Source organism: Anastrepha obliqua, chromosome 3 (assembly GCF_027943255.1).
Source record: "Anastrepha obliqua isolate idAnaObli1 chromosome 3, idAnaObli1_1.0, whole genome shotgun sequence".
NCBI classification, from domain to species: Eukaryota; Metazoa; Arthropoda; class Insecta; order Diptera; family Tephritidae; genus Anastrepha; species Anastrepha obliqua.
In genome coordinates, this window is record NC_072894.1 from 143,024,447 (window position 1) to 143,047,504 (window position 23,058).

The 23,058-nt window shown below is 35.9% G+C and overlaps 1 protein-coding gene across 2 annotated transcripts in view; it reads left to right on the plus strand.

The window, feature by feature from the left end:
* LOC129240384 (transcriptional repressor p66 alpha) overlaps positions 1-21,671 on the plus strand; it is a 33,077-nt gene extending 11,406 nt beyond the window's left edge. Inside the window, exons 2-11 of one of the 2 annotated variants that reach the window (XM_054876152.1) lie at positions 9,004-9,211; positions 9,272-9,740; positions 9,802-10,054; positions 11,692-11,808; positions 11,894-11,995; positions 16,486-16,687; positions 16,754-16,869; positions 16,926-17,556; positions 17,626-17,727; positions 21,238-21,671. In XM_054876152.1, the coding sequence (XP_054732127.1) occupies positions 9,043-9,211; positions 9,272-9,740; positions 9,802-10,054; positions 11,692-11,808; positions 11,894-11,995; positions 16,486-16,687; positions 16,754-16,869; positions 16,926-17,556; positions 17,626-17,727; positions 21,238-21,407 (2,331 nt within the window). In that variant the 5' untranslated portion in view covers positions 9,004-9,042 and the 3' untranslated portion in view covers positions 21,408-21,671. The remainder of the gene's footprint in view (positions 1-9,003; positions 9,212-9,271; positions 9,741-9,801; positions 10,055-11,691; positions 11,809-11,893; positions 11,996-16,485; positions 16,688-16,753; positions 16,870-16,925; positions 17,557-17,625; positions 17,728-21,237) is intronic. The other variant, XM_054876153.1, reaches the window with a different exon arrangement.
* The last annotated feature ends 1,387 nt before the right edge of the window (positions 21,672-23,058 follow it).

Sequence of the window (23,058 nt, forward strand, 5' to 3'; positions counted from 1 at the left end):
GTCATTACTTCTTAGTCAAACCCTGTACAATACATATATGTACATATATATATAAGGATCTTTTTCTTAGCAAAGCTACGCTGCAATCAGAACTGGGAAACTTCTATATAACCATTAGAAACGAATACAATTCATTCTAAATTTATCAAAATACTTTCAGCTGCCAAATATTAATTGTGTAAGCTATTTTTATTATTCGGCGGCCGCCGTAGCCGAATGGGTTGGTGCGTGACTACCATTCGGAATTCACAGAGAGAATGTCGGTTCGAATCTCGGTGAAACACCAAAATTAAGAAAAATATTTGTCTAATAGCGGCCGCCCTTGGCAGGCAATGGCAAACCTCCGAGTGTATTTCTGCCATGAAAAAGCTGCTCATAAAAATAAAAAAATATCTGCCGTTCGGAGTCGGCTTGAAACTGTAGGTCCCTCCATTTGTGGAACAACATCAAGACGCACACCACAAGTAAGAGGAGGAGCTCGACCAAACACCCAAAAAGGGTGTACGCGCCAATTATATATAGATATATAAATACCAAACTCAATATAAATCTCAATTCACTCGGCTAATTGGCTTATTTAAACAAAGTCTTACAAGGTTATGGAATTTAGTGTAGTTGGAGCATGAAAACTTACACTGATTCAGTCAAATAAAATGCTTATTAGTCTAACTCCGTCTTGGCCGTCTAGTATTTCTGCGCAGAATTTCTTTAGAATAAATCTGAATAGAAAAGTGTATTTTATGTGTGGTGACACATAAATAATTTCTTTAATTTATACTGAAGCTTTTACAATTGTATTTATTTTATATCAACCACCGCAGTAGGCACTTGCTGTACCTCCCCAGTATACAGACAGTACATTATCGACATTCATCGATGATCCCTGCCCACCTTTATGAACTATCGCTCTTGATTCAAGTTTTCTCCCTAGCTTAAAGTTGACTTTTCGATTTTTTATATATCATTGTTTGATTTTGAAAGTTAGGATGCTGTGTTTTCTTCTTCTAGCTTCACAATCCGTGGTGGACCATAGCTTCATCAACAAGTTTTCTCCACTTTATTCTATCCATGGCTACATCTCTCCAGTTGTGTACGTTCATTTGCTTAAGATCTGGTCGACGTCATCTAACCATCGCTTTCGTGGGCGTCCTCTTTTTCTTCCTCCAATGGATGTTAAAATAAAAGCTTCCCTAGCATTTCGCTCTTTCGGCAGGCGCAGTACGTGCCCAATCCATCTAATTCGTTGGGCTTTGATAAAACGTATTACATTTTGTCTTTGAACGATTTCTTCGATTTCATTGTCGTAGCGAATGCGGTAGCTGCCATCTATTGTTGCAACCGGACCATATATTTTCCTTATGATACGTTGTTGTTGTAGCAGCATAAACATTCCCCATATTCACATACGGGGAATGCTGCTGGAGTGACAGTCCTTGGCCGGATATAAATCCGGGTCGTTTCGGTAACGTAGAGCCGACTGTCGTGGAAACGTCCTTATGATACATCTTTCGAAGCACATCAGCTGATGAATATCATTTGTTTCCAGCGTCCATATTTCTGCGCCATATGTAAGGACGGGTGGTATCAGTGCTTTGTACATTCTTATTTTCTGTGCTCTGGACAAATCTTTTGATTTAAATAGTTTTATGTTAACATAATAGGCGTTATTTGCAGCTTGGATTCTGTCGTTAATAGCTACCGCCGAATCTTTATCTGCTGATAGTTTAAAACCCATCGCGTGTCGTGTTGTTGGCTGACCGAATCATGTATTTGGTTTTCTCGGTATTTACATGTAGTCCTAGATCTTTTGCATTTTTATCAATAAATTTAAAGACGCGTGTAAGAGTGTTTCTGTCTTTAGAATGTTAGTAAATACTTAATAACCTGTATTAAGTAAAGATATGCTTCTGTAATTTTGGCATTCAATTTTATGTCATTTTTTGTGTATAGGTACAATTATGCTTGATGCCCATCCAGTGGGTATTTCATTTGAATGCCATATTTGGTTTACTAAGGTGAATATTTGTTTATGTAGTTCATTCCACCATATTTCAGAAGTTCGTAGTACTTCGTCAAAGCTAGGTTCTTCAACATAGATTTCGGCGCTGTGTACTACTTGTTCCTCCTTACTTGTATTATCGTAGTTTTCTTTGTTAGTAGTTGCTTTGCATATATTTGTTCGAGGTTGAAATGTTTTAGTCTGTTTTTTTATGTTCTGATACATAGCTCTGACATTTTTTTTTTTCTGAAATCGCTTTCAATTTGTTCAATTTGCCGCTTCATGTATGCTTTTTTTCTTTTTTCGTATTATTTTCGCTTAGCTTATTTTCTTTTATTTTCATAATGAAATCTATAATAATAACGCAAAATAAACGCTAAAAAAACACTTTTTTCATGAATTTATTGTAGCGAAACGGTTCAAGTCAGTTTATTAAAAGTGGTTGCATATTATAAAGTAACATTTCAAGAATATTTGATAAAATTTTCATGTAAAAATATTGCAAAATGAGCGAATGAGAGCACATTTACGTAGACGTCTTTTCAAAAATACATTTGCAGTAGTCAGCATATCTCAGCGTAGAATCATCTGAAATCAAAAAAATCGAATAATTTAGTTAAAGTATGAGTTAAACTTCCCCCCAACGTTTATTTTGACGATTTATTTTCATTTTCAGCCATTTGGTAGTCGTTTGAAGTAAAAAGTGATTTTTGACGAAAAAATGCCGCCATTTTGTAGGTGTAAAACCACCTTAATATAAAAAAAATGGCGAAAAAAAACGTTGGCGGGAGGTTTTTTATATGTAAAATATGTGTGCAAAATTTCAAAAGGATCGGTTGAGTAGTTTTCAAATGCCAATGACTACGCACTTTAAAAAAAAAGGTTCGAGAAAACCGCGTTTAAAGTTTTAAGTTAGGCAGATGTTTGAGGCGGCTCGGCTTTATGCTCTATAACTTAAAAAGTTTTGCTCGGATTGACTTAAAATTTTAACACGGTATTTTTGAAATGTTTTACTACAATAACATGCAAAAAAAAAAATCGATTTTTATCCCTTACCCCCCCCTTAAATAAAATGTTTTCAATCGTATCTTTGTACTTTGCTTTTATATCTTCATTATTTATAAGTTCATCTGTATTCCACTTTAATTTTTTATAGCCTTTGTTGTCATTTACTATTGAAATTCGTTGTCGTAACTTTGCTACCACGAGATAGTGATCTGTGTCTCAGGAAGCGCCTCTATATGATCTCACATCTATGACCGATGTAGCATGTCTTTTGTCAGCAAGTATATGATCGATCTGATTAGCCATATTGTGGCCCGGCATTTTCCAAGTTTGAAGATGAATTCGTTTGTGCTTGAAGGCTGTACTACTGACAATTAACCCGTGGACACTCGCAAAGTTACACATTCGTATACCATTGTCATTTGTGTGGTTGTGTATAGAGAATTTTCCCGCAATTTTATCGATGATGCCTTCTTCCTTTCCTACTTTTGCATTATAATCGCCTACAATCAATAAAATGTCGTGTTTGCAAATATTGTTGGTTACGCCACTAAGGTCGTCGTAGAATTTATCTTTTATAGCATCAGTGCTATCGTTTGTAGGTGCATATATACTTATAATATAATAGTTATATTTTAAAATTTACCTTGCAATCTTAAATAACATATACGATCGTTCACGGGAGAAAAATTCAATATGCTTTTCCTGGTTTTACTGTCTACATAGAATCCTGTTCCGCGTAAGCCTTGAGTTTCAGAACCACTAAAAAAATCGAGTAAGCTTTCTTTTTCACTTCACCATCACTTTTCCACCTTATTTCTTGTAGTGCACAAATATTTGTTTGATATCTCATTAGTTCGTTTGCAATTTCCGCCATTTTTCCAGGTTGCAGCATAGTCAATACATTCCATGTTCCAAGTGTCAAATCATAGTCCTTTAAACGTTACACGGGTCGGTATTGATGTCCATTTCTTATCCGAGGCTGTTGTTGATGTGTCGAGACAAGTTTCTTTTTTTACTGACATTAGGTTGTCAGTCTAAAGGTCAGTCCCCTTTCGGGGGTGCTCACCTTAAGTCTTTCGTTCCTAGGGCATCCACCAAGGTTTGTTCTTCCTTGTAAAAAGATAGGTACTTGATCTCCGCACTAGGTTAACAGTGTCACCAAGTGAAGGCGGTGTAAGGGGATTGGAAAAAAGAGGTGAAAGGCTTCATTTCTGTCGATCTGCCATCTCGTTGCACATTCTTTCCCTTTGAGACACCAGGATTCTGTGTTTTATTGTCACGAAAGTGTTTTCTTTAATTTTAACTTTTCGACGAGTTTTTTGTAAGTAAATTTTTATGCTTTTATACTTTTTGCAATATTTTAGCAACAGTTTATTCGAATCTCATAATTATTCAAATCTATTTCTACTTAAAAGTAACCAACCCACTTTCACACAGAAGTTATGCAGGTATCATATATGCAGGTGCAAATTGTTTCTCGTCACTAGTAAGCGACGTGTTACACTCATATAGTATGACATCCTAGAAAAATACATTAAACTAGAGAGCAAAAAGAAAACAATTTTTCCGAATCGATATACCCGCGAAATTTAAATTGGAATAACATTTTTTTAATTGATTTGCGAGTATTGTGTTCGAGACTTTCTTTCGTTCAGCGCTTATACATACTTACATAATTATATATTATATTTATATTTTCACTGTAATGTCCTTTTGCGCTCATTGTATAAACCATTATGGGCTGAGAAATAAAATTTTAAACGCGACCTCGGAATCAAATAAAATAAAAGTATTTTTAATACATTGAACAAGAAACTGATAATATTTCCATTTCACTGGCACTTGGTATTGCCAACAATATAATTATAACGCCTTCAGATTACGTAAAAAAAGGTAAGTAGCTCCACTTAGGCCTTATGCTGCAATGGGGGATAAAGGAAATGATGATGAACTCCTCTTAATGATATTAGCAGCGGCGTTAGCCTTTTGAATTTTGCTGGTATCACGACATATCTTCATCCAAATCGGTTTGAAACTCGTAATTAACTTTTTTTAACTGCCATTGCAAGCGAAGTAAATTAACATTAACATTCTTAATACAAATATCATGCAGTAAACTTGTTTGCGATCGTCTGGCAAGACAGAAAAAATATATTAAATTATCTAAAAGAAATTCCCTGATACTAGCTCTAGTGGATCAGATATGTGAAAAATTACGTGGTACATGTGGTGTCTGTGTGTCGATATATTTCGGCGGGCAGTTCCAATTTTCCGTATAAGGGGCATGTTAACAATGTACTTGCAAATCATGCATAAATGGGTGATAACTAACTTTGAATTGTCACAAATCAATGGTTTTTAAATTATATAAACCGTATTTTGGAATTGGTATTTGTTATATTTAAAATAAATTTTAAGTCCTCATGTGCAACTAGTTTCTTATAACCTCTCAGTCTATATCAGAGTTTGAATGATTTGAACTATCATCTGTCAATAAGAAGATTGGCCTCAGCTCTGGAAATGATTATGTTGTTACAATATTTTTAAGTCCAAGTTTTTTGACTTTTGCCCCAGTAAAATTTCCCTACTTAATCCTCAAATTTTTAAGTTTCGCTAAACAACTCAAACGTCTACGGAAACCGAAGAAGACATTTTATAAAAACTTCAATCATTCAAGTGATAGAATTTCGCGCGAGAGTTATGTGTTCTATAAATCTAAATATAATAAGCTTGACAACATAAAATATAATCCTAAGTTCTTTTGTAGTTTCATAAAATCTAAGAAAATCTGCTTAAATATTCCCGCATCACTTCAGCTTAACTGTGTTTCAGCTAAGGCAGTTGCTGGATTTTTTCCCGTCTAATTTTACCTCTGATACGGCAGTATTACGGATGAGGATGTACATGCGCATATAATGATATCGCCGAATCAAAATTTTCTAGTATACTTATATCAGCTTCTTTATTTCAAAGATGTTCTTCTCTGATTAAGCCGTTGGGGTACATTTTTAATTTGCTGCTACCTGTTGACAGGTTTTCGTTTTTATCATTTATGATGGGAAATTAACTTGTATACACCTGTTCTTACTACCATCTCTAAAGTTTTTGAGTGTAGATTTAGTTAAGGATAATATACATTTTTCAATTTAACACTTGTTGCGTCCTAATCAACATGGGCTTGTTGGGTGTAAGTAGACGTTAGCTAATCTAGATTGTTTCGCGGAGGACTGTTTGGAAACCTTTCTAAATGGATACCAAGTTGATGTCATTTGTACTTACGTACTCTTCTAGGGCTTGTGATAAGTTATCTCAGCGAATATTGACAGCTACACTTGCGTGCTTAGGTTTTGAGGCGGACTATGTATTATCTATACTATAATAGGCATTGTGTTGTTCTAATTGATAATGTATCGTCCCGTTGTAGTATCCTAGGTTCCTTATTATTTCTGCTCTTTATTAATGACATTTCTTCTTGATTTTATAAGAGTAAGTATAATTTCTTTATTATGAAATTAAATGTCTTGCAGGTTCATATGTTCTTTATACTGAGCATGATAACTCATATAATTATATAATCCTTCACATTAGTAAATTAAAAGAGACTTTAGACTTATTCCTAGGCTTGTAGTGTTTTCTTTTCGCGAAAAAAAGAACTATCTCCTCATTATACGCCGACATTATAAAAAATATTTGGAAACGCCCTCTGAGAATAGAACAAGAAAAGTTCAGCACTCCCACAAATTGAATATTAAATAGTAAATGTATATGCCACCGCCGTAGGTTCGAATCTCCGTGCATGAAACAGCCAAATGTTAGAAAAAGTTGTATACAATAGCGGTCGCCCCTCCGCAATGGCAAACCTCCGAGTGTATTTCTGCCATGAAAACGCTCCTCATAAAAAACCATTTGCCGTTCAGCTTAAAACTGTAGGTCCCTCTATTTGTGGAACAACATCAAGACGCACGCCACGAACAGGAGGCGATTATTATTTATTTGTTTATTTATGTACATACAAGGTTAAGTCCAAAATAAACAAGACTGGCATCATTAAAATATTTTTGATGGTGCCATATTTTTTTACTGAGTTAGTGCGTTGGAAGTTACATCCCTACCTGACTTCGAGTGAAAGCTTGGTGACATTCGATTCAGTGGAAGCGAAGTTATTGCGTCTAAAGTGTCAGTATGTTTGTTTAAAAATCGGTAAAACGTTTACCGAAACATTTGGATTGATGAAAAAAGGTTATGGCGAGATTGTCTATCTCGTGCCAAAGTTCATGAGTGGTTTACACGTTTCAGAGATAGTTGTAAGGATATAAATGAGAATGAACATACGGCCGCCCAAAATCTGTAATTACCGAAAACTCCATCGAAATTGCTCGTAAATGTATCAAAAATGAACTGAAATCATCGTTGAAGTTCATGAAATCGGAATTGAATATCTCCAAAACATCGGATTATCGCATTTTAACTGGTCATTTGGGCTTACGAAAGGTCTGTGCACGTTTTATTCCGCACAAGTTAAGTGAGGACCAAAATTTGCTCAGAATTCACAAAAAATCACGTTTGGAGAAATCAAAAATCAAGTCGATGCTCATTTGTTTTTTCGATTCCAAGGAAATTGTCCACAAGGAGCTCATGCCCACTGTCTAAACCGTCAATGCAATTTTCTATCTTGACGTTTTGAAGCGTTTGTTGCATCGCATTCGTCGAATTCGCCCTGAATACCGCGAAGGAGGAAGCTGGCGCTTATTGCGTGGTAATGCACCATCTCATCGATCCGCTCTTGTGGCTGATTTTTTGACCAGAAATCGCATTTTAACCATCAATCAATTACCGTATTCACCTGATATGGCTCCCTGTGAATTATACCTATTCGGAAAATTGCATTTGGCCATGAACGGAAAACGTTTTGCGTCCTTAGAGGGCATCCAAAAGGCTTGTACCGACATCCGGAACACTTTATCGAAAAACTTTTAAATCGCGCAAATTGTGTATCGAGGCCAAATAAACTCGAAGTTATCAGAACAAAGTTCTTGTCGTTTCTATAATGTTGTTATAACAGGTGGCGCAAAATTAATCAATTATGGAAAGACTTATAATATTTGCAAATATCGTCCTACGGCAATCATATTTGACACTTGTGAGGTAGACAGCTGCAGCATACAAACAGGCAAGCAATGGAACACGTAAGGTCCGTCATCAAAATAATTTTTTTTTTTTAGTAAAAAGTTGAATGGTTAATTTTGCGCCACCCTTTATGTTATATATAATTTGTATAATGAAACTATGGATATAAAACATTTTACTCAAATTCGTTTTTAATAATTAATGATTTCGTACAATTTGTGTACACAAAAGGAGGAGAATATGCCACTCACTCTCCTGGTCAGACTACAACAGTTTGAGAAAAGAATACACACCCTATGAATATGCTGTGAAAAGAACACGAACATTTTACAGTTACGGCGCAGGGCGGAATAAATGCGACATTATTGCGAGAAAAGAAATCAGCATTACTGTATAACCCGTGTCCCGCTGAAGTCTTATTACGTCACGTGTTATCTGCAATGAAGCGTTTTATGAGAGAGTTGCTAAAACTGTAAAAAATTTGGTTTCTCTTTTAATATTCTCGTTAGATACTTCTTATGTTCTTTCATTTCCTTCTGTTATTAAGGTGTCAAATGTCTGTAAGCATATTGTTTATTGGTTAATAAATACAATTCATTTAAATTCGACAAATTAATGCTATAGTATTGGTTTAGGCTTCAGGACAAACTTATATTTATTTAACTTAGCAAAGCATTAATTGGCATTTCATCCAAACTTTTATTTTTTATTTCGTTATACAATGAAAGCGACAGCAAAGCATGTTGGCTTCAACTCGCAACTCTTTGAGGTTAAAAAATATGATTTGAAGTAATACAAAATTTTACAATTTTGATGATGTTTGTAATGATGATCGTTATGTTTATTTTATTTTCCGTTTTATTTTGTAGTTCAGTTAAACCTGGACTAAAGCTCATTGATATCCAAAGATGGCAAAAATGGAAGTCGATGATGTTGTAGATTTAAGCCTTGGCTCTAGTCGGGATCCAGCACTTACAATAACTTCAGCAGCAATTCGGGACGTTCGCGTTTTATCGCAAAATTCAGGTCTAACTATTACCCCTGCATCATCCCTGCTCAACACAAATTCAACTAGTGGTAAGAAATTTCACATTATATGAACATTAATAACTTGATATATCATTGCTTTTATTGCAGCAGAATTAGCATTGCAGGAAGAAAATAAAGTGCAACGTCGTGTTCTTAGGCCACGGACTGAACCAAAGTCCTACGCAGAGGCACCAGATATAGTTTTATTACCAGCACGCTTGAATGGTCGACAACATAACGGCAACATAGATTCTGAAACAGATGATGAAGATTCGGCCTCATATGTTCCGATTAAAGAATTGTCTCCTGCTGAAATTGAAGAACGTGAAAAGGGTTTGCGTAAACTTCGAGAGGATCTGCGAAATGAAGAAACCAAATTAGTGTTGCTTAAAAAACTTAAGCAGTCGCAGCACGTAATGAAGGAGAATTTAGCACTTACACCCGCAACTTCCTCGAGCAATCCCATGAGCATTATCCCAACTGCACTAACTTCAAAGGGTTCGTTAAGTGTAACACCTACATCGGTAGTATCTGTGTCGAACCATGCAAAAGGTCGTTCTAATACAGTAAATATAAAGTGGGTATTGTTTTCTTAGTTTCTGGTAGGATTTTATATTATTAATCAATTTAATTTAAAGTACAACAAACAGTCGTAATTCAGTGCCGTCTCCATGTACAATGGCAACTTCATCCGCATCATTTAATCGCACGAGCTCTTCAGTGCTTCCACCGCCTCGATCATCTCTGCCAGGAGGAACAACGTTGACTTCAGGCAATTCAAATTCGTCTCATAGGATTCACTCCCGTTCCAATCTTCCGAACCTTACAATTACTCCTTCAGTTACTATTACGCCGACTACGGCACCACCTTCTGGAGTGAAACCACGCAATGTGAGTAATTGTAACGTAATCGTTGCTGCAGACAGGGGTAAACATATATATAGGCCACTAATAACAAACTTTTTTTATTTGTTTTAAATATTTCTTATTAAATTTTCTTTTTCAAGCCTTGCCCAAAACCTTATGCTATTTAAATTCACACAAAAATTCAAACCTATTATATACGTGCATAGGAAACTACATTTACCGTATTTTAATAGTAATTGTTTTTTGTGATACAGCTTTAAACTTGAAATCATATTAACTTTTACCCAATTATGAAAGTTTAAATATAACGCTATTTCTGGCACTTGCTTCCTCTGACCATGATAATAGTCAAATCCAACTATAGTTTATAAAATGTATTTGGTGCGCTTGCTAGACAAGGCTACTACTTCTTTAGGTCAACTAACAAAAGAGATTGTCTACCGTAAAGGCATTATTGATTTTTAGACTCATTGACCCACTCGGGATGTAGCCTATAATAGTACCCTTTGAGTGCATGACCGTGCCAAGTAAATGTTACAATTTACGTAATATGTAATACTGAAGCCTCTAATCATAATTCACCCCTCAGCAACAACCAACTCCGAAGTAAATAAAACAACAACCACAGCAAGTACTCGTGTAGTCACATATGGTAATTAAGTCACTTTATTTTAGTATAATATTTTTCATGAGTGAGTTCATTTGCCAGCTTCGTCGGTTCGACCTCTCGTTCATTGGAATTGGCAGTGATTAATCTTTGAGTGATCGCGATTGTTCGCTTTCAAAATCTGCTTGCGTTGACTACTTTAAAGTACCGGAAATGTATAATAACTGAATTGTCGACAACTCGGTTTGCTATTTTCTCTTTGTAATGCTACGTTTGATGAATGTTGGGTCCAATTCAGCCTTGGAAATCATGTTTTGGCGAGGTCCTTTTGGACGAACTTTGCAGCAACACGGCGCAAACTCAAATCATTGCCACAATGCCGTGAACGCATCCATAAGTAACGTTCAAGCCTTCTGCCAGCCCAAGTGGTTAATTTTCACTTTATTGATGTTTTCGATTTCATGTTCATTTCGTTCATGCCACTCGTAAGCGGCTGTTTTCTTTAGAGTATCATTACCGGAATAGTTTCCCAACATTTCTAGTTTTTTGGCACCATTGAAAATACAAATCAATTTTTAAAACTGTAAAAAATCGAAAACATTAGTTTCTTAAAAACAGGGACAGAGTGTACCATAAAAAGTGAGCTAGGCTGTTAAAATCTTCCACGAAAATTAACAATAATATTTCAATCAGAATATATATTATATATTTATATAATTGGCGCTTACACCTTTTTTGGGTGTTTGGTCGATCAGAATTAGTATAATATATTTGTTATACACAGTGCGTCATCGTCAGTATTCATCGTTTGTAACAATCAGAAATATAGCAATTAAATGATCAGTATGTGGGAGTGGCTATGTGTCTAAGGCGCGATAGGTACAGCAATTTACACTTGTATTATATTCATAATTTTAAGATTAAGTCAATAAACTAAATTTCATTTAACAGAAATGCGCTAACGTAGAGTAGGAGTACTAAATGTTGTTATAAACCCTTTCTTGAAATTTGATTATCTGTTAAAATATATTGTATTTCTGTTGAATTAACACAGACCAATATTAATGAAACTTCAAAAATATCTGGGATGATAAATAACTCAGTTTCCATTACACCTGCTTCAACAACCCTCCTACAACAAAATCAGCAGCAACAGCAATCGGATTTAAAGGTATATTTTCCAGGGGCTTAAGATGTTCGAGACTAATTTTATGTGTGATAGTAATCATAATCAATATTTTTAATTGTAATTCAAGAATGACCGCAGTGCGCCTCGTGATGAAGCACTTACACCGGCACAGAGGCAAGCAGCCGCAAAATTAGCATTGCGAAAGCAGCTGGAGAAAACGCTTTTACAAGTAAGTTATACTCGTTTATTATTTTTTTTTTTGTATTATATAAGTATAACTGAATTTTAGGCCCAAGTGTGGCTTACGAATTCGTTGAACTTTGTTCATATAGGTAGATTAGGACGACGATGTTTCGCAATATTGGAATAGTGCATAATAAACTAACACAGAACTAGGCAACAACAATATCGGCAATGAACTTATTTTACGAGTTAATATATGATAAGCTGTGTGAGTAAGCTTATTAGTGAAATAAACTGCCTAAACTGCTCTTAAAAAGGCTGTTTCCTACATTAGCCGGAATAGTATTGACAAAAAACAGTCTCACACCGGTTAACGTGCTGAGTGAAGGTATAATACGGTTAGTAAAGACGGTATTAAAGTGCCTTTAGCTTAATTACCTTCCCGTCTCTAAGTGTGTAGCAAGTTGCACATTTGTTTATCATTTCATCTGCCGCATCTCCCAAAGAGAAGAATACCTCGGAACCTGAATTTCAACCTTACTTGACTAGTGTCGCCTACCTTCGGATATACTCTGGTCTGTGAATTCCTCGAGATTAGGTCAATGACTACGTTATCCTCTGCTGTTGAAATCTGCATCTGTAACCGCCCCAAGTAGCTGTCCGGTACGTGCGGTACGTCGTAAATTCGAAATTCGTAAGAATGTCATTACTGAGTTCATTCGTAATGCCATTCTGTGATTTTTTTTAAGAATTTTTTACGGCGTGTTTTATTTCTCGGAAAAAAATTTCAAAATATATTAACATTCAAAAGTATTAAGAATAGTGAAATGTAAGTATTAAATTTAATAAACCAATTTTTTTCTTATGAAATTTGTTTGTATGCCATTTTTCGTATGAGGTGAAAAATTTTAACAAAGGGTTTTGAAAATTATTTCAAAAACAAATTGTGCTGCAGAGAAGAAAATTCAAAAAAAAAAAAATAAAAAAATTGTATTATAAAACTTGGAAAAATAGGTATACTTCTGCTCAAATATGAACGAGACGTTATCAATAAAACGGTCCGCGGATGACATATGGCAAAAATAAATTTTTTGTTTTTTGGTAGGATTGTTATAAGCTTACATCGCAAATTTCAGCGTGATATGTCACATAGTTTGTTTTCTGTGCTACTGTAAACAAGTCAAGCTCGAGTGTGTTCTTCGAATTCTCTTTTATGACTTCAATTGTCTCAAAATGTTTTCCACGGAGCGGCAACTTGAGCTTGGGAAACAGGAAAAAGTCACATGGTGCCATATCAGGCGAATACGGTGCTTGCGGAACGATATTAACATTATTTTTGTTCAAATAATCGCGAACAAGACGTGATGTGTGAGCTGGTGCATTATCGTGATGCAAGAACCATGACTTGTTGTCCCACAAGTCCTTCCTTTTAAGACGAATGTTCTCGCGCAAACGCTTTAAAACGTCTAAATAATATTCAGCGTTAACCGATCGGCCTTGCGGAAGGAACTCCGAGTGCACCACACCTTCGTAGTCGAAAAAAACAGTCAGCATAACCTTAATTTTTGAGCGACTTTGGCGTGGTTTTTTGGGTTGATGTACGGCCCTCTTTGAAAGATTTGTACCACTGGAAAACACGTGCACGCGATAGAGCAGAGTCCCCATAGGTTGTCTGCAACATTTTTAAGGCGTCTGAAGCCGAAATTTTGTTGGAATAACAAAATTTCAAACAAATTCTTTGTTCAACTTGAATTTCCACACACTCGAGCTTGACTTGTTTACAGTAGCACAGAAAACAAACTATGTGACATATCACGCTGAAATTTGCCATGTAAGCTTATAACAGTCCTACCAAAAAACAAAAAATTTATTTTTGCCATATGTCATCCGCGGACCGTTTTATTGATAACGTCTCGTTCATATTTGAGCAGAAGTTATATTTTAGTAACCAAGAATTATTCTTACAAAGTGTCATCCAATTCCTACGGATTAAATGCATATCTCAATGTTTCCCGCTGCATTTGAAGTATTTTAAAATTTTGCTGTCGTAGAATTTATTTTATTCGCAATAAAAGACAAAATGTGTTGGTTAACTTCGGGCCAGCTTGTGTTACATGCAGTGGATGAAGCTACTGATCTGCCGAAATATTCCACTCAGGATAGCGAGCCAAAGGAGCCACATATGTTCCCTGTTAAGGAGCATAACACCATGTTAAAAAAGTGGAACAACCTCATTAAGAAATATAAGGTGCGAATTTTAAGGGAGATTCATGGGACAGAGAATGCAATGCTAGTGAAGGTTAATAAGCTATAAGAATTTGACTAAAACTTTTAAGTAAAACTAGCTGACCTGGGTGAATTATTCGCAGTCACCGAATTATAAATAAAAATGTGGAAATAAATAGTAGTAGGTAGGCGTATATTTCTACCATGAAAAAGCTCTTAAAAAATATTTGCCGTTCGGAGTAGAACGTTTTAAGCCGACTTGGTTCCTCCATTTGTGGAACAACATCAACACGCACGCCACAAATAGAAGGAGGAGCTCGGCCTAACACCCAAAAAAGGTGTAAGCGCCAATTATATATATATATATATATATACACTTGCCAGAAAAAGTATTCGTACACAAATAAATGAAAACTTTTAATATGTTCATTCATTGTAAAAAAAAAAAACTAAAATATTTTAAACTTTAATTAGAAATGTTTAGACAATATTTTTTCTACAATTTCCATAAATTTTTTCCTAAGTACATATTGAAAAATTAAATTTTACAAAACAAAAACAAATAACTTCACTTCAACGAAGCACAACAAGTGTCCGTACACATGAAAACAGGGATTTCCCACACTTTGGAATTATTTTAAAGTTTTTGTGTACAAGAAATAGCGATGACCCTCAAAACTAAGGAAATTAGTGTTGGCGAAAGAAAAATTATCCTCAAATGAAGGCAAATCTTTCCGCGAAATTGGGCAAATCATAGGAAGAAGTCACGCTTCTGCGCAGTATTTCGTTCAAACATACAATTCAACGCCACGTTCTGTTCGACCTAGCAAGCTAACCGTACGTGAAAAACGAACCATATTCCAATCAGTGAAAAATAATCCTCGAATTACGGCTTCTCAAATATGTAAAAATATTTTAATTTCCTTTGGCAAGCATGTGCACGACGATACTGTACGTAAAATACTTAAAAAAATAGGTATCGCGGATGTGTAGCACGTAAGAAACCGTACATATCCGAAATCAACAGAAATAAACGTATGGATTTTGCAAACGAATATTTTAACAAGCCTCCAGAATTTTGGGAACGTGTTCTATTTTTCAAATATTGCATATTTGGCAGTAAAGGAAGTAAACTAGTGCGGTACCGCGGTCGAAAAATAAAATCTTGTACCAACTGTGAAGCATGCCTGTATAACACAAATCACTGCAACCCGCCCCAATCCTCAGATCTCAATCTCACTGAGCATTTGTGGGATTTACTGGCGCGCAGGATCCGTCAGCACAACATAACCTCCAAGGAAATGCTTAAAATCCTAAGAATAAATGAATGGAGCAAAATTACCAACTTGCGGAGATCCTAACGCGGAAAGGTTATCACACAAGTTAATAACACCTTATTTTGTTTTTGTTAAATATGAATATTTTAACCGTTGAAGTGAAGTTTTTTGTTTTTATTTTTTGTGAAATTTAATTTTTTTGAAAGATGTACTTAGGAAAAAATGTATAGGAATTGTAGAAAAATTACTGACTAAACATTTCTCATAAAAGTTTAACAGTTCTAGTGTTTTTTTACAATGATTTTTTCTTAATATATTGCTTTCATTTCTTTGTGTACGGATACTTTTTCTGGCAAGTGTATATAATAATGATACTTCAAAAGATATAGTTTTAAAATAAAAATTGTACTAATTTAGATTCTTTCAGGTTTTACACCTTACTCAAAACTCTTAACAATTATATGTAAAAAATTACATCATTTAAATGTCCGCCAAGAGCACTTCTACAGAAAAAATACACCAAAAAGTTAATTCATGAATGCCTAGTTGATATCGATGATTATTCAGCAACACTTTGTGCTACAGCAAGAACGAATCAGTTTCTTGAAAAAAAAATCACAAATTACGCGATATGTTCTTAAAGATCGACAATTTTCATAATAAGTTTCAATAAATTTAACGCGTTTTACTATCGTGTAAAATTGTACATCTGTCTACTTGACAAATGTCAAAGATGGCAAACAAAAAGGTACCGTTTAGGAATTATTCACTCCTAGGCGTCACTTTTGAAAGACCCTTTATAAAAGATGTATTGACGTCTTCGAAACGTATTTTCAGTTATTATCGTAACTTATATGATATATTTAAATCAGTTCAATTTGTAGGCAGCTGCAGCCGGCAAATACTCATAATCTGACACTCGTAAATGAAATATTTACTGAAATTACATATAACTATAAGAATATTCAATTCCAAATTAAAAATAAAGTGTTTTTTACACCTTCAATTATTAATTACAACCTAATTTTTTTAGATACCGCCTCCAAAGCCACCTCCACCGGAAATGCACTTCATACCCAATCCAAGTAATACTGAATTTGTATATTTACTTGGTTTGGAAACAGTGGTGGATTATTTAACAACTAACAATAAAAAATCAGTTGCAGTAGTTCCACCTTTCCATTGCGCTCAGTGCAAAATCGATTTCACTCCTGTCTGGAAATGGGATAAGCAGGGTATGGTAATTTATGAGTAAACTTTTATTTATTTTAATTTGTTCATTTTTTCATTGTTTGGCAAAGGAAATAAAGATCCAAAAGTGATTTGTGAGCAGTGCGTTACAACTAATGTTAAGAAGGCTTTAAAGGCCGAACACACAAATCGACTAAAACAGGCATTTGTCAAAGCTCTTCAACAGGTAATAAACAGTGATAAAAAGAAAAAAAAGTTTGAAAAATACTTTTTTATATTTAGGAACAAGAAATTGAACAGCGACTAACTAGTCAAGGTAGTCCATCACCTGTAGATGCTCATGGTTCATCGGCACAATCTCCACTTCAGCAGCAACCACTACTACAGTTACACCAGCAGCAACAAGCTACACCTAGTGCGCTAGCTAATTTGCCGCCTTCAGTAACCGTCATTCCTACAAAATGTCATACACCTACACCCAGTGTTGCGTCACGTCCCACACCGCCACCATGCATCCAACAAACGCCCACCCCTCCACCATCCACTACCCCACGTTCTTCACGCAACCAACAGGCAGCATCACAGCCCACGCCAAATCCAACAAACCAAATACAACACCGTGAGCGCGACCAGGTGCAACAGCAGCAGCAGCAATATGATAAATACACCACTGCAGCGCTGGCCGCTGCTGCTGCTCAACTTAGTGCGCTTGGGAGTTTACCTGGCTTGAACAATCTTGCTAGTATAAGCGGTTTAAGCAATCTTGGTCAACTGGGCAATTTTTCAGCATTAGGAGGATTATCGAACATATCTACAGCTGGGGCTGCGAATTCGTCAGTTAGCGGCCTGGGAAATGCATCTTCGGCCGCTCAAGCAGCAGCTTTCCAAGCATTCCAGCAGCAACTTCTTCGAGGCAGGTTTAGTGATTTTAGCACAGCTATAGACATTAATATAAAACATTTTTTGTTGTTTGAACTATCAGCTTTGGGTCAAGGCTTAGCTGCTAATCCGCAACATATGATGCAGTTTACACCACTTCTGTATTCGTATCAAATGGCGATGGCTCAGGCGGCACAAGTAGCAGGTAATTAGCGTGGAGAATAATAGTTACTTATAAGCTATAAATCAAATACATATCTTTAAAGGACAACAATAAATGATTATCAATTCAACATATTAGATGAAGTAAAAATTTCTGAGCATTTTCCGCTAGGTGTCTTTAGTGAGACATGTGTCACAACTCACGGCTCCGGAATTGCCGGTAAAGGAAAATAAAATCGGAGATGAGGCCCGTTCTAGTAAGCCGATCGTACAAAATGTCGATAAAATCCTAGAAATTCTGAGTTGGACTGTCATGCGAACACTCTTTTCATTGCTCAGGAACTGAAGGTTAGCCAAAAAACGTCAAATTTGATCTAAATCGGAAAATCTTAACTTTGTTAACTTCATCGTCGAACTAAAAAAAAAATGCTCAGAACATCTTATTTCACCTAATACACTTACAGGATTTGATTGAAAAGTAATGAGCCTTCCCGCGCGGAGCGTCTGGCAAGCGATCAACCGAATCGGCTGGTGGGGGGAAAATGATCGTTGGACCTTCCCCTTCCACTAGAAACCGGCCCCAGTTCGCTGGCAACAGCGGTGCATTCAACATCGCTCCGCGCGTGAAAGCTGTTTTAAAAGTGTGTTAGGATTTTGTAGTGGCGAAAATTTAGCGATCGTTGGAGCAATGTTACTCGATCAAATTTTGCGTAAAGCTAAACAAAACGAGTTTGTACCTCCAGGAAGCACTGTAAACGCGGCATTTTACAAAGAAGTGCTCCTTCCGCTAAAAAACCGCGTCGCCCGGGTTCGGCCCGACCTAGTCAACAATTGGACCCTTCATCATGACAATGCGCCGGCGCATACCGCCTTCCTCTGCACCTCTGCATTGGCCAATATGGGGGTTCCAGTGCTTCCCCACCCTCCCTACAGCCCAGATCTGTCCTCCCCGGACTTCTTGTTCCCGCGCCTGAAAAGAAAGCGGAAAGGGAGGCGTTTCGACTCCATCGAGGCGATCCAAAAAACTGTGACAGCCGAACGAACGCGATTCCGGCGGATGAGTTTAAAAAATGTTTCCTGCAGTGGAAGAACCGCTACCAGCGCTGTATTGACGCTCAAGGGTCCTATTTTGAAGAATATTAGTTGTATAAGCCAAAAGGTTTAATAAAACTGCTTAAAAAAATAAGGCACATTACTTTTCAATCAAACCCTGTATCTGATTTTTTTTTAATCTGCCACTAACTTCAATAGTATCCTTGGTATCTTTCCTCAAAACACTTTTGATAAAACCAATTGCCTTTTAGTGTCAGAAGTAACAACAGGATATGATGAAGGGATATCAATATAATCGGTAATTGTGCGCTTTTATAAAAAATAATATCAGAATATTTAAAGTCACATTGATGAGGTTCAAATGCTGCCTAATCGGATGCTGTCATGCCCCAGCTTCTGCGGGTATAATTAGAAACTTATAAGTATGATTTGTATTCATCGGCACATATTTTATCATCAATTTTATTTTTGAATAACTTTTCTATGTACTAAATAAAAAAATTATTTGAGTAATGGAAATGTTAATGTTGACCTTTACGCGTTCCATTGCTTGTATACTGTAGGAGTCTAGTTCGCAAGTTTCAAATATTATTGACGCACGATGCCATTTGCAAACATTTTTAATACTTCCTTGATTTGCACGTACTATTAATAGGTCAAAAATTTTTTGAGATGAAGTCAGCTGTAGTTTCCACCTGTTTAGGATTACCTATAAATTTAATATACATGCATTATTTCTCTTTGAAGGGAGTTGTGCTTACTAAACAGTTTTGCTGGTTTCACATTTTACTTCATGGAATTTTTATTCCACAAACATTAATATGCAATTCAGGTATATGCAATTTAGGAGTAATTCTGACCTCCAAAGGTAAGGAAGGCAGAAATTGCTTTATATGCCTGTAAACGTATGCTTGGAAGAAGATGGGGTCTTCAACCTAAGCATACATTATGGCTGTATAAGACGGTTATTCGACCTATTTTATCGTATGTTTCGGAAGTTTGGTGGAAGGCTCTAGGGAGAGAGTACAGTACCAAACTACTCGGCCGAATACAAAGATCAGCCTGTGCAATAACGGTCGGAGCAATCAGATCATGTACTAGAGAGGCTCTCAATGCACTGACACACGTTATTCCAATTGACCTACATATTAAGAAGATGGCAACCATGAGTGCATTTAGGTTAAATGAAGCGGGTCGCTGGAGAGAAAAAACTTATAGTCATGCTAGTCTATTATTGCGACAAACTCTGTTAATCTCGGTGAGAACTGACTACATCGTCCCGACGGTAACATTCAATAGGAATTTTGCCACTGTCTTTCCATCTAAGGAAGAATGGAATAACGGATTCTCTCTAAACAACTTCGACACTACAGTCTATACGGATGGAAGTAAAATGGGCTACGGTGTTGGAGCTGGTATATATTCTCACAGACTTAAAATTGAGAAATCTGTGCGTCTCCCTAATACCACCAGTGTCTTCCAGGCGGAAGTACTGGCAATTGGGAAAGCCCGTAGGCTACTAATCGCAGATTTCTCTTTTAAGGGTAATATCGCTATTCTCTCGGATAGCCAAGCTGCAATCCAGGCACTGGGTTCGGCTACTACAACCTCCAAAGTGGTGGAACAAAGCAGGAATAGCCTCACCATCTTGAGTGAAAACCATAAAGTTAGCTTAATCTGGGTCCCGGGACATCGGAACATTGAAGGTAACGAAAAAGCAGATGAACTGGCAAGAGGGGGATCTGCCATGAATAACGCTCTTGCAGAATCGGTATTCACACCATTAGGTGCAGTCAAGAGTACAATTTCCCAAAAATACCTCCGAATCGCGGACTGTAGGTGGAAAGTCCAGACGAAATGCAAAATTAGCTGAACGTTATGGCCCACCTACAACCTCAAGCAATCGTCGATATTAATAAGAATGAAACGACGGGACGCCTGGAGACTAACGGCAGTCATAACTGGCTTTTGGTCTATCGGAGAACAAGCAGCCAAAATGGGTATCCCTCACAATACATACTGTCACAGTTGCAAACAACCGGAGAAAAAGGAGACAATCTTCCATTTCCTCTGTGAAATCCCTGCCCTATGGAAGGACAGAATGTTAATCCTGGGCCAACCGCTGTTCGAGAATCTCGAACAACTGTCTGCCTTAGACGTGAACAACCTAATAAGGTTCCTTAACCGCACAGACTGGATATAGTTATGCTGTAAATAACCGTTAAACAAGTTGGTAACGAGGATGTGCCAACAAAATGGTGCGGAAACGCTAGTTGGATTCTGGAAGAATCACCACTTAAACCAACCAACCAACCAGGTATATGGTATACTGATATAACATCTTATATGTCTTACATGGGTTTGAGGCTTTCAATTAATTAAGCTTAATATTTTGTGAATTTAAGGAAATATGTACGCTTGTTTATTTTTTTACATTTACCATTTATATAGTAATTTAATTTATTCAAACTTCATATTTACAATATATTCTTTTATTTAGCTTTCACTAACAAGAAGAACTCATCTTCCTCGTCTTCAAAAAATCAAGCTTCTAATTTGGCCGACATACAACGCGCTGCCGAGCTTCAAAGGCAATATTTAATGGAAATGATACCGCCCCCACAGGCTCCAGGAACAAATAACAATCGTCAAAATAATTGGAAAACCTAAACGTCCATTAGACTGCAAAATATTTTTCTGTAGTCTGACTCTACAACAATTTTAAAATCTAATTATAGAAGTAGAGCATTAAAAAAACTGATTGTAATGCTCCCCAACTGCAAAAATGATAATAATAATAATAAACTATTGGCGTACGTGGATGTAGGTAAAGGCTCAAAATAGGTCTTATTTAATATTTAACTTGTTTTTTTATTTTTATTCTTGTAATGTAAGTATATACATATAATATATGCCCGCATATGTTAATCGAAAGTATGTAGTTTCTCCTATGACTATATGAGGTTATGTTTTGATATTTCATATAAAATAGTCTGTTTAATTAATATTTATTAAAACAATTTTGACTTTAGCTAAAGAACCAAGATATAAATATTATTCAGGCGAAAAATAGAACGGCTGATGCTAATACAAGAGTATGCAAAATATTGTATTCATTATTCCATCTTTTAAATAAAAAAGCTTGCTAAAAATATCGATTGCTCATTATTAAATGAAATTTGCCAAACAGGTTATTTGTTGATCATTCATTTTCATCATGTATAGTACATAGGGACTAACAAATGTCCGGTAAGTTGCATGGAACGAAATATTAAAATACTTTAATTTGGTATTTTTAATTTTCACAATTTTTATATTTTCCACATAATCTCGATTAATTTCAATGTGTTTCTTTAATCTGTAGGCCCACGGTTGAAGACAGCCCTTAAAATCACGCTTTTGTAGCTTCTTAGGTTTTACATGAACCGCATTAATTATCCCTGATTTTTCTTGACTTGTTGCCTAATTTCTTGTGAACTCTACTTTGGAAATTAGTCAGACCTTGGGCTTCCTTTTTGTTACAGAACGAATTATTCTGTTGTAACCATCGACTGAGATATAAACCAGTAGTGCGATTCACTACTTTAAGCGATTCGACGATTGTTATTTTTGTCTGCAGTATTTGTCGTTTGCACTAATGCTCGTGCTATTCACAGACTATGTTAAGGGGTTAGGGGTAGTCAGAGGCCCGAAAAAATGATGATTTTCACGAATTTTTTTTGCTACTTAATTAATTTATTTAACAAAAATAAAAACATAGCATAAAAACATCATGTTTTAACTTGACTTCACCAAAATTTCAAAAAAAAAAATTAGTAATTGCAAAAGTTATCGCTGTTTGTGTGAAGCCCGTTTCTCCAGAAGTCCCTTGCGGTGAACATCACAAGTCCTTGCAGATTCATCTAAAACCAATCGGATGAGAAAAATTATTTTTATTGATAGATAATCTCGAGCCGGATCGAAGCTTTTTTTTTTCAAAATGGTGGCCTCAGGAAATATTTTTAAGATTTTCGGGAAAAAACCAACAGTTAATTGTTAAAAAAAAATCGAAATTTTTGAAAAAAAAAATCCTTCGATCAGGCACAAGTTTTTTATGTTTTTCAAAAGCTGTATAAATTTTATTGAAATCTACGTAGCGGTTTTTAAGTTACAGTGTTCACCAGTTTGAAAAACATAGTTTTGAGAAAAACGCATTTAAAGTTTTGCTATCGGCTCCGGAGCGGCCGAGCGCCCTTTGTTAATTGTTGAATAACTTGAAAAGTATTTGTCGGATTCACTTCAAATTTTTACACAATATTTTTAAAACATTATACTTTAAGAA